The sequence below is a fragment of the Rousettus aegyptiacus genome, unplaced genomic scaffold (genome assembly GCF_014176215.1).
Source record: "Rousettus aegyptiacus isolate mRouAeg1 unplaced genomic scaffold, mRouAeg1.p scaffold_m13_p_1, whole genome shotgun sequence".
Lineage (NCBI taxonomy): Eukaryota > Metazoa > Chordata > Mammalia > Chiroptera > Pteropodidae > Rousettus > Rousettus aegyptiacus.
Window position 1 is genome coordinate 45,173,814 of NW_023416284.1, and position 15,126 is coordinate 45,188,939.

General features: G+C 37.3%; 1 protein-coding gene across 23 annotated transcripts in view; it reads left to right on the top strand.

Moving 5' to 3' along the window:
* The first annotated feature begins 427 nt into the window (after positions 1-427).
* SGIP1 (SH3GL interacting endocytic adaptor 1) overlaps positions 428-15,126 on the top strand; it is a 181,468-nt gene continuing 166,769 nt past the window's right edge. For 16 of the 23 annotated variants that reach the window (XM_036234977.1, XM_016120858.2, XM_036234972.1 and 13 more), the window contains exon 1: positions 429-714. In XM_036234977.1, coding sequence (XP_036090870.1) covers positions 705-714 — 10 coding nt within the window. In that variant the 5' untranslated portion in view covers positions 429-704. Of the gene's footprint in view, positions 715-15,126 lie in introns of all 23 variants that reach the window. The other 7 variants (XM_016120846.2, XM_016120852.2, XM_016120851.2 and 4 more) reach the window with 1 other exon arrangement.

Here is a 15,126-nt window from a genome sequence, read left to right on the forward strand (position 1 = left end):
GCGGTGGCCAATGACATTTGAAATTCCTTCAGGGCAAAAGGAGATAGGAATTGAAGCTTAAAAGTGTGTGGCTAAGACTAAAGGCTGCACGGAATTAAGAAGTTAAAAACAACAACAAAAAATCCCCTCCGCAGTGAGCCACTTAGGTGCTCCTTTCATGCCAGAGTCCCCTGTTAAGGTGGCAGCGTCTGATAATTAATCTCGGGTACCCAGCCTTTGCAATAGGTTTAAGAAGACGAAGAGGAGGGGCGGGGGAAGTGCGTCACCAGGTGGGGAAGGGGCTGTGCATTTGGCGACAAGCGGCAGGAGATGGGGGTGGCGGGGAATGGGGACGGGAAATAGGTTCTGTGCGCTCTCCGGGGGTATTGTATCAGGAGATGCGGGCTGGCTACCATGTGACGAGGTCCAGAGCTGAAGGGATTGGCCGAGGCAGCACAGGCGGTGCAGCTCGCCGGCTTGCTGTTCCTCTCCTTTTCTCTCGCAGCATCTTCCTGGGAGCCCGTAGGTTAAGCAGCACCAGCAGCATCCATGGCCTATCTTTGGGGTTAACATTTGTCTCCTTTGGCTTCAGCAACAGCAGACAGAGCAGATTTCTCGGCAGCGGCAGCGGCACCAGTGTCAGGAGGATTTAGCTGGGACCTGGAATCATATCCTCCTGTATTTTCTCAGACTCCTTGGAAATTGAGGAATGCAATTCTGCCACCATGATGGAAGGTAGGATGCTTTCTGCTGTGGTTGACTGGCTTCGGGCAAGGTTTGGGCAGAACAGTGTTGAAGAATATATGCCGCCTGTGTTTATGGCTGGTCTAGAACCTAGTTGCCAGGATTTGCAAGCAGAAATGCTGCAGTTTGCTTGCAGTAGACTAGGGCTCAGACTCATGGGATCAAACCACAGGGCTTCTTTATAGTACAGAACCTACAAGCTTCCAGCTCTATTCAGAGAGAAAAACCTAAAGTGCTTGCAAGGCGGTGAGATAGAGCCACTAAAAAGCATGCAGAGCAAATAAGTTGGGAGAGAAGATAAGGTTGTCTACTCTGGGTTCCTGGGACTACACTGATTAAACATTTACAATGGAAACTTGTTTTCTGAAATTGACATTAGACAGGAAAGGTCATTGATAGAGTTATCCATGCTGTCATTTTCAGTGTACTGTTTAAAATTGTTAAAAAATTCTTGCAAGGTATTTTTTTCTCTGCGATTTACATTATTGTTGGGGTGAGAGATAAAGGAAATTTGTCCATAAACTATAGTTTTATGGGGATGTCATTGCAACAGAATGAACAATATAAGGAAAATATTTAGGCCTCTTGGCTCCTTACTCAAGGTCTTATCAGGTTTGAAAAAAAAAAAAAGAATTTTATGCTTCCTAAGTGCATTCCCCATGCAATGGTTCTTAGCCAAGCATCAAATGATTACTCTGATTACCTTTTGCATTCAATATTAAGTGTAAGAAGAAACTTTTCTTGGGGAGATGTTTAAACTATCTGTTATTCTACTAAATTATCCTTCCAATCCTGAGATAGTGACAGCTGAGACTACCTCAAAAAAAAAAAAAAAAAAAAAAAAAAGCAGCAATCTGATTAAGAAAGGAACAGGCAGCCCAACCCTGGCTTTGATTTTCTGTTTTCACACTACAGGATGGTGCAAAACTCCTGGCCTTTCCTAAGATGACAGGCAGAAATTTGTCCCCAGCCTGGATTTCACAATGCAGAATCAAGTGTATAATGGGTCTCAAATCAGCCATGAAAATGGCAGAGAGGCCACCTCTTAAGCCAAGGTCTGTCCCACAGATTTTAAACATACCTTAGAAATTTACCAAAATGGAATAAGAAGAGGATGGTTTAAAAAAAAATAACAATGTAGCCTTTACTTATTTGGCAGAAATGAATTCTTTTTGCTCTCTCTGCCATCATGTCAAACATTATTAATGTGATCTGGGGGAGTGAAGAATTCTATAGTTAGGGCTCACAGATTTCAGAAAATAGCCTTAAAAGAGAAACTGGGTATCATTTTGTTATGGAGCTTGGTCTTGTTTGCAAAGGGCTCTCAAGCAGCTCTTTAAATACAGGCCTAAATAAATTGAGATTATGAACACTCTAAGATTAAATCATTTTCATTAATTAAAATGGATTTAATCTTTAAATAACAAGGCGAGACAAACAGAAAAAGTATTACTGATGTACTTTTTAATTAAAAGCTCATGTGGATTACCCTTTTCAGAAAAAAAAAAAACTTGTCTACAGAGGTACTATATTTCTTTCTCCAGCTAAATTTATACAGGATTTCTTAAAAATAAATCTGTACACATCCTGATTTGATTTTAATGTTATACAGGGAAGTGAAATATCTTTCATTTTACATCTTGCCTTGAAAGCTGTGGAGTTAAAGTGTCTTCTTTGAAGGAAGTAGTATTTATTGATGCTCATTAAAGATTCTCCTGGTAATATTGTCTATTGTGGCATCCCAGAAAATCAGTTCAAAGCCCTGCGATAAGCTTGTTTGAGCTGCCTAAACTGAAATGAGAACTGTAACAAAGACTAGTGTTGGAGCTGAATTAACACTATTGCTCTGGGTTTGCCAAACTATCTAATGAAAGATGTCATGATAGCACTGTTATAAATCAGAGGTGACACAGTGGATGCAGTTACCTTCCTTCACATTTTTGCAAAAGAAGTTGGACAGGTGTTATTATTGGCTTTAAAATTTTAATGAAACTAATAATTTTTTGTCTACCGGTAGTTCCTACTTAAATGCTTTTCAAGACTTGTAATCTTAATGGTTCAGTGACTTTAGACAGGCAGGTGGAAACCGTAACTTGAAATCAACTTGCCTATCAATGGCTTTGCAACTTAGTTGCCAGTCTTTTGGGCAATATATACATACATATTTCTAATATCACATCCCAGAATTTCCCCTATGAATAACTCTTACTCTGAAGGTGTGGTATAGCAGCTATTATTTCCACTTTCTTCATCCTTAGTGGGCTCTGAGAATGTGTCACCAAACATAGTTAAAATGATATCTCTTCTTAATCAGTACATGTGTCACACACCATACACACAGAATTACACACCTATGCGATCATCCACATGTATACACTGCTCTAGAAAGGGAGAAAACATTTGTTTTGTGTGTATTTATTCCTATATCTAATAAAGTGTATCTGCTGCTCAGGAAAAGCATGGCAATGGCAACTTTTCAAAGCTACTTCTCTACTTTGTGTAAAATAGGAGTAAACAAATATTCATCAGAATGGCTCATAGTCTAGTCTTGTATCCTCATTTTGATGGAGCAGGATGTAGGCTTCATTCATTTGATGGCTATTAGAAATTCTTGTTGTAGATGAGAACTATTACTACCTTCCCAGTGGTTCTAATATCACAGAAGGCAGTGAAATAATTCTCAAGAAGGTTACTAGTAGTTTGTGGCTCCATGGTTCAATCGATTCAAATATTTTTTATTTAAGAATATCTTTTTTAATGAACTCGATTTGTTGATTCCTGCATTATCTATTTTTTAACAATGGTTGGTATTGAGTCACGTCTTTCCTAAAGAATGCCACATAATGTGGAACCTTATGTACTATAAATGTAAAGGGAGAGCATAAGCAAGGGGAATTACTTGCTAAATGGTATATGTATTGGCTAAACTTACAATGCGGTCTATATGATTAATGCAACTGTTCAAGGACTCTTGTTTTTCATACATTATTACTAAATTTTGAAAGTGCTATTTTAGCTCCCCTTCCAAAATAACTGAAACTAAGTCAGGATTTCTTAGGACATCTGTGTATTTGTAAGGCAGCGTGGGAAGTTTTCCCTTGTCTGTGCAGAACTGCACTGAAAGTGCTTAGGTTTTAGTTCTATATTCAGTTTCTTAGGTATTATACTGGGAAGATAAGTTTTGGGGTACCAATGGTTTTATCTCATTTATAATTTTTTTAAATTAACAAGCATGTTCTAAGGGTTTACTAGATTTAATTACAATATGCAGAATGATTTTATAAATTTTATTATATTTACTATTCACAACAACCTGCAAATAAGTGTATTCTGTATACAATACTTTTGCAATATGTTTTTCTAAATTGCAACAATAAAAAATAATACATTGAGACAGAATTATAGAGGCATGGAATTTGAACCCAAGTTAATTAAACAACAATGCTCATATTTTTGACCTTTCATGTCATTTTACATAGAAAACTTTTCTTTTTACTTTGCATCAAGGTGGTCATGTTAACCTAATGGAAAAGTAGGATTTAAATCTTTGGCGTCATATTCTATCTCTCTTTTAAATATGACTACTCACAGAGCCATGTATTTTTTAACTCCTAGTTAATGCCTTTTATTTCCAAAATTATTATTTAGAACATTTTGAATGATTCTAGATGGACTGATTCTTTTGTTGCAATGGACCTTCTAACAGTAAAGGCTTTTTTTTTTTTTTTCATATCTAGAAATGGAGTTTTATTTACTTGGAAAATTATTTGATGTGATCAAAAAGGAACAAAACATTTTGAAGCTGAAACTGTTCATTTTCTATTAGCTGAGAAGTTTTCAAAGCAATGCTTCTAACTCTCCTACTGATTCCCTTTCAAGAAATAGTGAAGTTATTTTCAAAAATCTTAAGCATGTATACGTGATTCTAATTATATATCCCATCACTTGTATAATTTCTATCCTTCAAGTTTGTGTCAGAAAAAGCCTCCTAATATGTATAAGTTCCCATACAACCCTAGGGGTCAACTCTAAATCTCCAAAAAGAACATGTAGTCTTTAAAAAAAAAAATAACTTGGATAAACCATGCTAGAAGACCCTATATAATTCTTTCTGTTGAATATGGCACATATACTATCCGAGGTTCAAATAAACAAGTTGCAGGAAGTCACTAACTCACAATTATGTTTCTGAAAGTTTGTGAATTGCTCTCTTGAAACAAGTTTCCCCATAGGAATAATGATATGGATAATTGTTAAAATTACTAGTCTATCAAAAGCTATTAAAACAATTACCTACATGAAATGCTAAATATTTGCTGTGAAATGTCTAATGAACAGAACAATTCCTATAGTAATTAGCTAGAAGAGAACAATGGCATTAAATGTGTTTTCAATTTCTAATATTGCTATTTGAGTGAAAGGTTTTATTAGAGGACATTAAGGAAATGGAGAGAAAATTTTAAGGGGATTTTTAGATGTATCTTCAGAAGTTTCAGAGACTCATGGCACTGGATTTTTCAGTTATGTTCAATTTTACTTCCATACTTGTTTGCCTTTTCTCGATTTGATTTTATCATATCTACTGCTGTCGTATTGTGATTACTTTCATTATGTAAACTCGCAAATGAAATTAAGAAAAGTAGATATAATTTAACTGAGATGACTGTAAAGGAGTTGGAAGGGTGAAAAAGCTTAAGAGATTATAATGGCTTTGGGCTCATGTATCTGAAAAAGTCTCTGAAGAGAAATTAACCAAATAAGGAAGAGGCCGTAGATGGATGGGAATTAGGAAGCATATTAAGATCAGGATTCCTTTGAGAAGAAGGTGGGGTGTGAGTAGAGGTATCGGCTCTAATGGATGTGTATCCTGACTAGCAAACGTTTCTATGGGCACAGGATGGCTTGCTTACCAGTGGGAGGGCTAGTGGAGAAGAAACTTTAGACTTAGAGAGGGATGAGTCTCCATTCTTGGAATAAATAGGTCATTTAACTGCATCTTCAGAATGTTAGAAATATATTTCGTATCTTTACTTAAGTATCTTGTTTCATGTTACTTTCTTGTTTAAAATGACTTCTATGTCTTCTCATTTCTCTTAAAACCCAAAGCATACAAGAGGCCTGCTGTGCCTCTCTTCAAACTCATCTAATGCCTCACTTCCACTGACAGCCCTACTGCTGGTGTCAGAGTATTTAGAACAAATATTTTCCTGCCTTGAGGCTTTTGCTCTGACTAGAATACTGTTTTGGCAACTCAAAGAATAACTAGTTTTCCTGTGGTTCCAGCAAAACTACCTTCCCTATCATCCTTGTCATCCAAAACTCCCTGGGCCACTGAGTCCATCTCAGTCACCCCTCTCTTTTCAGAGCTGTATTTACGATTCATTGTTCTTTAATGGTTATGTGCACTGAATCTCCCACTCAGAAGTAAGCTCCATGAGGGCGGGAATCTGGTCTACCAGAGTCACTTTTGTATCCTCAGCTCTTGACACACAGTGGATATATAGCATGCTCATTTATTAGATAAGTGAATAAAACCAGATATAAATGATTGTGATGACTTTAAACTATACATCGTAAGGTATTATTTGGAGTATTACGGTGAATATAAAAAAATACATGCTCAGATTTATATTCTCACTAGAGAAACAAAAACCGTAAACATGAAATAGTTAAGAAAAAGATGATGTAGTATGTGGTGATCAATTGTGAGATACAGAAAACGCATTTTGAGAAGCAAAAGAAATGAAAGAGTCCATTTAATAATGCACTTGAGCTTGAATCATTTTGGTGATTAACTCCAAGGAAATGATTTCCTAATGGAAAGAGACAAGTTATAGCACAGCTATTCAAAGAAATTTCCAGAAATACCAAAGGCAGCGTTGTCAATATCCTGCACTTTTTTTTTCTTTCTCCCTTCTGCTTCCCTTGGATTTCTGCCTTTCCTTTCCCTAACTTTCTTATTCCTCCTCCCTGCCTTCCCTTTCCTAGTCCGCCTTTCCTTTTCTCTGGTTCACGACCAAACTTAAAAATAGAGGCTTACAGAGATGGGAAGTTTAACTTGGAGTTAGGGAAAGTATTTTTAAATAAATGGATGGATGTAAATGAATATAATGTTGTGCATACAGTGGCAACGTGATGAGATTTTTTAGACACCAAATTATTCCTAATTGGAGAATTTGTTAATCTCAGAAACCCAATATGTTTGCTGAATTTGTTTAGTTTGGAGTTTTTGATAGACCATGGACTCAAAAGTCAGGCTTAGGTTTGAGTCTAAGTGTCGTGACTGCTTGGCTTTATGCCTTGAGAAGTTTACTTTACCTTCCTGGAGTTTTATTTCTTTGCAAACAAAATGAGAGAATTGATCTGACATATTTCTAGAACTTCCAGCTCTAAGAGTCTCTGGTATTCGCTGAATAATTTGGATTCCTCATGTCTACTCCCTCCAAGGTTTGAATCTGATGACTGATTCTTCTTCCTCCCACCTCAAAATATACTTGTCCCTGACACAAAAATAATTCAAATGTATTACCATCTGTCTAGTATTGGTTTAATCTTCTTCTGCTGGTCTTTTGCATGTATGCCACAAGTTAGTTTTGCATCTTTGCTGTATTGGAAGACAAAGGCACATTTATGCAACCCTCCTCTACAGCTCCTAGCATAGAACTGTTTACGTATTCATCAAAAAATATATACCGAATGCCTACTAGGTGTTAGGCATTCTTCTAGGTGTTAGAGTTTCAATAGTGAACAAAACAGATAAATATTCTTGCCTATATAGAGTTCCTATTTGGTGCAGGAGAGAGATGATAAAATAAAACGCAAAGTACATTAGATGGGATAAGGACTTTGGAGAGGAGTCCAGTGGAAGAAATAGTGGAAGGAGTGTGATAGATGGGGTTGCATTTGTAAATAGGGTGATGATAGAAGACCTTGCTGAGAAGACATTTGATTAAAGACTTAATGGAAGAGAGGGAGTGAACAATCGTGTGATTTTTTTTTGGAGCAAGAGTCTAAAGAGGCAGAGGAGGGAGCAAGTGCAAAGGCTCAGAATGTGGGCAGAATAACAAAGAGGACAATGCATCTGGAGCAAAGGACAGGAAATATTTGAGAGAGGGATTCGGAGAGGTAATATTCAAATAGACACTTATGAATCCCTTTCAGTGATAGGAAGCCAGTTTTCTTTTACAGAAGTCACTCAGTGTGAGCCTGTGTTATCCATGTGTCAAGCACATTCAGAAGCCTGGTATTTTGATGCTGATCCTAATACTGGTTCTGTCTTCTGACAGTGCCTCTTGGACTCATTCCTCCCACTGATTTAAGTAAATGAATGAATACCATGCTATTGCCTTAGCTTCTGGTTTCAAGCCCAGAGTTAGAGCTAAGAGTTCAGCTATAATTCTAGACTTGAACATTTCCACCTTAGAGGTATATTCCCACAATAAGAGTAACTTTAGGATGAGAACTATAAATCTCACAAATGTTTTGATTAATTACCAAAGACCGTTATTTCTGTTTTTGGTATGTATTAACTTCTATTATGCATTAAGACCAATATTTTCAATTGTTTTAAAAAGGTCATGCAAAGTGATTCATGTTACATATCTTTAACATACAGTATAATAAGGAAAATATTTTGTGACATTGGCAAACACTTCGATGTTTCCAAAATGCTTCAATGATTCAAGAGGTACATCTGGAGAAGATGCTCAACTTCACTAGCTATTAGGGAAATGCAAATCAAAACCACAATGAGATACCATCTCACACCTGTAAGAAGGGCTGTTATCAACAGGACAAGTAATAACAAGTGTTGGAGAGAATACGGAGAAAAAGGAACCCTCATACACTGATGGTGTTCGGAATGCAAATTGGTACAGCCACTATGGAAAACAGTATGGAAGCTCCTCAAACAACTAAGAATTAAATTACTCTATGACCCAGTAATCCCTCTTCTGGGTATTTAGTCCCTCCCCCACCCAAACAAAAATATTTATCTGGAAAGGTATATATATCCCGATGTTCATAACAGCAGCATTCATGGTGGCCAGGACATGGAAGCAACCAAAGTGTCCTACGACTCATAATTGGATAAAGAATCTGTGGTACATATATTCAATGGAATATTACTCAGCCAAAAAAAATGATGAAATACTACCATTTTCAACAACATGGATTAATCTTGAGATGATCATATTAAGCTAAATAAGTCATTCAGAAGAAGATGAAAATCATATATCACTTTTTTGTGAGATATAAAACTGAAAGCAACGAGCGAACATGACAAACAAACAGACTCATAGACACAGACAGTGGATTAGTGGTTACCAGAGGGAAGGGAGGTGGAGGAGGTAGATAGGGGTAAAAGGAGTCAAATATTTAGTGACGGAAGAAAATTTAACTCTGGGTGGCGAACGCACGATGTAATATATATGCGATTTTCTGTAAATGATACACTTGACATTCATTTGATTTTGATGAATGTCCTCAGTACTTTTTTAATAAAAAAGAGGAAGGTATATCAGGAGCTTTTTCCTTAGTCTCAGGTGCTGTTCTATGCACTGTGAATATGACAGCAAGAAAAGGGCAGCTGTGTTCTCTGTCCTAGAAGCTTCAAGTCTAGTATATATTATCATATACTTGCATACATATTTTAATCTCACATCATCTCAATGTGGTAAAAAGAATAGGTATTACTATCCTTATTTCAAATATGAGGCAATTAGGGCCCACTAAAGTTACATGTTCAAGGTGACCACCTTACCAAGTGACAGAAGCAGCATTTATTAGACAAACTTGACTCCTAGTCAAATGCTCTTTATTTGCATAATGGTGTAACTGGAAACTCCTGCTCATATTTGAAATCATTTGGCCTGGGTTTCTGGCGGACAAGCAAATAAGCGGTTCATCTAAATTTGACATGGTATTTCAAAAGCCTTCTTCAGAACTAAGCAGGTTAATTTTATTATCAGGTCATTATCCTCAGAGCAGTCATCAGCCACAAGAAGACTATCTAACACAGAAGTCTTTTGTCCTAGTGGACTCTTTCCAGTGGCACTCATTGATTTCCTGGAATTTTATGATGAGAAAGGACATGTAATATCACTAGGCCAGTGGACTCTAAACTTTCACAGCTTCCATTCTACAAAACATTTTATCAGCAAGCATGGCTCCCACTATGAACAAAAGCCCTTTTTCCTTCGGAAGGACAGGTAGGTGTTCGCTGACATTCCATGAAAGCCGTGGTCATTATCATGTGAAAACACGATGGTGTGAGCTACAACTGATGATTAACCAATTGAATTCAACTTCATTTTGCAGTTTAGGAAACCAAAGCCAAATGAAATAACTTACCCAAGGGTTTTTGTTCTCTCTGTAAGAGGACAAGTCAAAGTTTATTTTAGTAATGATTCCGAAAATGTGAATAGACAAAGACTTAGAATGGTATCTTTCACATTCAAAGGTGCTAAGGCTGGTTGGGTGACTGCCCAAAGACACACAAATGAATGTGTCCCCAGGGTCTTCACTCTACTGAGTACACATACAATGTGGCCATTTATAGTGCTCTCCTGTGCTTCCGTGGCTCCTGCATCTGCTGTCAGTACCTGGTAGAGGGGAGGACCAGGTCTTGAAGGGACTGGTCCCTTGACTACCTGTGTGACCTTGAGTGAGTTCTGAAATTGCTTTGACCTCAGCTTCTTCACTGGTAAGGTAGGGACAATGCTGGCTCCCTTCCTCATAGAGTCATCATATGAAAATATGAAAGCATCTGAAAAAATGTGGCACAAATGACAGTTAATTTCTCAGATGACTCTCTCTCAGCCTGGCTGTTACATGTGGTTTCTTAGCATTCAGTGGCCAGGCGTTACTATTTGTTATTTTGCTTTTCAGGTACATTATTGCTGCGTCTCTTCTGTAGATAGGCCTTACAGATGTCCCTCTTCTCTTCACCACACTATTACTAGCATGTTCTATCATACTCTATGTCCAGGTGCTACATTCCCCCTTTCCTGACCTTTGAAGGCATCACTAATCAATCATAGCTGTCTCTTTCTCTCTGGCCTCAGCATCTATCTCACCGCCGCATTCCAGGTTACCTGTGCCAGTTGATTGGAATTGGCACATGAGATTATATCAATTTGCTTTTCTTCCCATGAGCAATTTCCCAAAGTTGAAATACAGTGAATAAAACTGGAATATAGGTGGTCTAGCTGTGCATCCAGCCTTTATAAATGACCTCAATAAATCACTGAAAAATGACATGTGAAAAATTGCTCACAGTATTAGTTATAGCAGGAAATAGTCTATAAGCCTATAGCAGTCGATAAACCTAAGCCTATGGTTATCATGAGAATTAAATGAGTTAATATGTGCAAAACATTGAGAACAGTATTTGGTCCACAGAATCTGACTCCTGTGCTGTTGACTTTAACCATCAAGTTTCTCTTAGCCTCCTTGTGCCTGCAATACAAACAACTGTGTCTACCAGATCACAGTTCTACAAGCCAGAGTCAGTATTTGCATTCATTCCTGATTCCTCGTTCCTTGCTGCTTCACCTCAGTAGACCCTCAAGAGCCATTGATTATTGTTCCTAAGTAGCTCTTGACTCTGTTCTCTTCATTTCGTCCCCTGCTTCCATACCCGGTCAGACCTTTCTGCTTCCACCTTCCAGTCCATCTTCCTCACAGTCATCAACAGGATCACTTTTGTCATCTGCCTTTGGTGGTTCCCCATCCTTTTAAGATGAAATCCAAATACCTCAACGCTCTGTGCAACACTTTCACACATGGACTGCCTTGTACCCTCACAGCGCACTGCCCCTGCAAGACAGGAGCTCCCTGCCCTTCTCTTTTCCTTACATGTGATATTCCTTTCCCTCTGTATGGTAACAGTCTGTTCTGATCATTCAAGTTCAAACAACAGTGTCCTCTTTGACAAAGCCTTCCCATGTTCCTTGAAAGTGAGGTGCTCCCTTCCCTGTGTTCATTTAGCTTTCAATTCTCACCTTCCAAGGGCATGAAGCAGAAGGTTTAAGAGCACTGGCTATGTTGAGACTGACCTAGGTTAAATTCTGTCTGTGTGACCTTGAGAAGCTAGTGAACCTTTCCTTCTCTGGAAAATGGGAGTAATAACAATAGTTTCTTTGTCATGGGTAATTTAATTGTGTAAAGTTGTAAGGATTAATCAGAAAGTGCACTTGTAGCATTCAGAGTTCTACAGGGATACAGAACCAATAGGAAGAAGGTTGGATGAGAGAGTGAGAGAGACAGAGAGAGACAGAGAGAGACAGAGAGAGACAGAGAGAGACAGAGAGAGAATTTTAAGGATTGTGGGAACTGGCATTGCAAATCCATAGTCTGTAGGGCAGGCTGGCAGGCTGGCAGGCGGGCAACTTAGGTAGGGGTTGATGCTGCAGTCTTGAGGCAAAGTGTTAAGCTCTCAGTAGATCTTGGCTGCTATTTCTTGTCCTTATACTTACTTTGTTCCTCCCCAAGAACCAAGGACTCTGCCAGAATAGGGGCCAGCCATGTCTTACTCATTTTTTTTGTTTATTCCGAGTGTGTGGCATGTGGAAGTGCTCAATAAATCTCCAGTGAATGACTAAATTCTTTTGAGGCATTACAGACTTTTGGGGGAATATTCAAGTCACTCAGTACATGGTTATCATGAGAATTAAATGAGTTAATATGTGCAAAACATTTAGAACAGTATTTGGTCCATAGTAAGGTTTATTAAATGTTACTCTGCTGGGCACATCAAAGGCTCCAGCATAGTTCCTGGATGTCAGGCAGTACCCAGGATTATGTTTTGCCTGCCTTCCCCAAAGCACCCATCTGCTGTGTGGGCTCACTCTGGCCGAGAGCCACACTCTGGTTCCAGGAGCATGCAGTTAATCTGGTATCTTACACATTCATCCTGACTTCTTTAATTATTTTTTTTTCCTCATTTTAAGAGAGACCAGATTTCATTGTAGAACATTTGGAAAATAGGGAGGTACAAAGAAGAAATCGAAATCACATTATTATGAAATAACTAACCACTGCTACAATTTGTGTAGAACATGGGCACTGGGGAGAGACTATCTGAAGCCCTTTAAGCTTCAGCAATACCATCAATAAAGTGGGTAAAATAACACCCAGCACATAAGGTTGTGAAGAAATGAAATAAGATAGTGTATGAACTGCATTTAGCATTTACATGGTGAGTTAAGTAAACACTCAATGAATGCTAGCTAGTTCTTAATAACTTTATAGTCAAAATATATATTTGTATTAAAGAGCCCAATTTATCATTACAAAACATGCTCATATATATACATATATGTGTATATACATACACACATATAACTTTTTTACTCTACATTAGATTGTAACCATTGTCTTAGGCATCGTGTATATTAAAAGCATGGAATCTCGAGACAAATCTCTGCTTTTGCCAAATATGTGAGTTTATGCAAATTATTTAACTCTTTTGTGCCTCAGATAATCTCTATCTGAAATTATTATAGATTAAATTAGTTTAATATATGTAGTTTTTATTATAACATATATTATATATATGGTTTATAAAATAAATAAAGAACAGTATTTGGTAGAGTAAATGCTCAATCAATAAATGTTAGTTATCATTGTTATTGTCATGGAACAGCCTCCAAAGTATTACTTTTACTGATTTTCCAAAGTATTACTTTTACTGTACAATATTCCATTACATTTTAATTTACTTTACTATTCCTCTGTTAAAAATTTAGACTGTAGACTGTTAGCTGGAGCTTGATTTGTGTACTGATGAGTCATATGGTATGGTAGGAATTCTTGATGCTAATGTAATAAGATAGCTCGGTGAGGCAGTAAGAGTTCTGTATTGGGTTCTAGTCCTGGCTGCCCCAGCCAACTGAATGACTTCAGTTAAGCCATTTAACATTGGGAAGAGAAAGCAAAGTAGTTGAAAGGGAAATTGATTTTAATTCAAAAAATTCTAACATCTCCTGGCATGAGAATGAGGGAAATAATTTGCCAGGTGGTTAATTGATTTTTTATGTCCTTTTTGAAGATCCTGGCTGTGTTTCTTGAGCAAGTCACAATCTCTTTATTTTCCCATCTGTAGAATGGTAAATGATGCGAGCTCTCCTGCTTTTCTCTCTGTGTTATACCAAAGCCCAAAATATATATGAAAGTATTTTGAAAACTATAAATATTTTTATAAATAAAATGTGGTATTAGGGCTATTATTATATTTAGTATCTATGAAACAGTTTTCAAGTGAGGGGTTAGATTAGATAATTTTGCAAGTACTAACTAGTTTTAAGATTCTGTGATCTAGTATTAGGATTTCAGGCTATATCCTCACCATGGTTAACCTCTCTCTATATACCTTCTAATTTCAGGCATACAAATGATTTTTCTTGTTTCTGGATACCAGGAGAGAAACACCTTTCCTAATTTGATGAATTATTTATTTGAATGCAGGACGCTATATATAATTCTGTTAAACTGGGTAAAAATATTGTTGCAATAATGAATATGTAGTGGGACAATTTTAAAAAATATTTTAAAGTGTATTCAGCTGAAATATATTTTTGCCTAGTTACAAATCCAAATATATAGTTCTTTATATAATTTCAGCATAGTATAATCCACCTAATCTAATTGCCAGATCAAATTATGTAATCGTGATTCCTTCTCTTGAGTTTTCTACCATCTTCTATCTTCGTGGCAACCCACTTCAATTTGGCACATTGCAGAACAGAGTTGTTGCTTTCTTGATAAATTATAACTAAGATACAAAGGAAGGTTTTTAATGAAAAATGGAATGCTATAAACTAGTTACAATTCTGGATATGGGATACAAGTGAGCAAAACACATAGTCCTTGCTTTCATGGAGCTTGCATTCCATTATGAGGAGACAGAGCTAACAAACCAAGTGAATAAAAAAGAGTTTCAGATGGTGGTAAAATCAATGAAAGTGAGTAAAAATCATGTGGAAGAGAATGGGGAGTGGAGGTGAAAGCTATTTTAGGTGGTCAGGGAAGGCATTTAGGCTGTGATATGTAAAACTCTGGAAATAGAGTATTTCAAGAGTGAGAAATACAGAGGTAGAGGGTCTGGAACTTGGTAAATTCAGGGAATAAAAGGAAAGTCAATGTGGCTGCAGACCAGTGAAGGAGGCAAAAGGAGACAGGAGAGAAAAAAAGCAAGATTCAGGTCAGGTAGGATTTTGTGAGCAACAGAGATGATCAGGAATTTTTTCAGAGGGAATGGGAAGCCACTGGAGGAATTTAAGGAGAAGGTCGTGCTTCCGCTGTATCAGCAATTACCTTAGATGTTAGATGGACTTGAGTAGCTATACATGGCATTCTGGTTTGTTTGTTTGTTTGTTTGTTTGTTTGAGAGGAGGTTGTCTT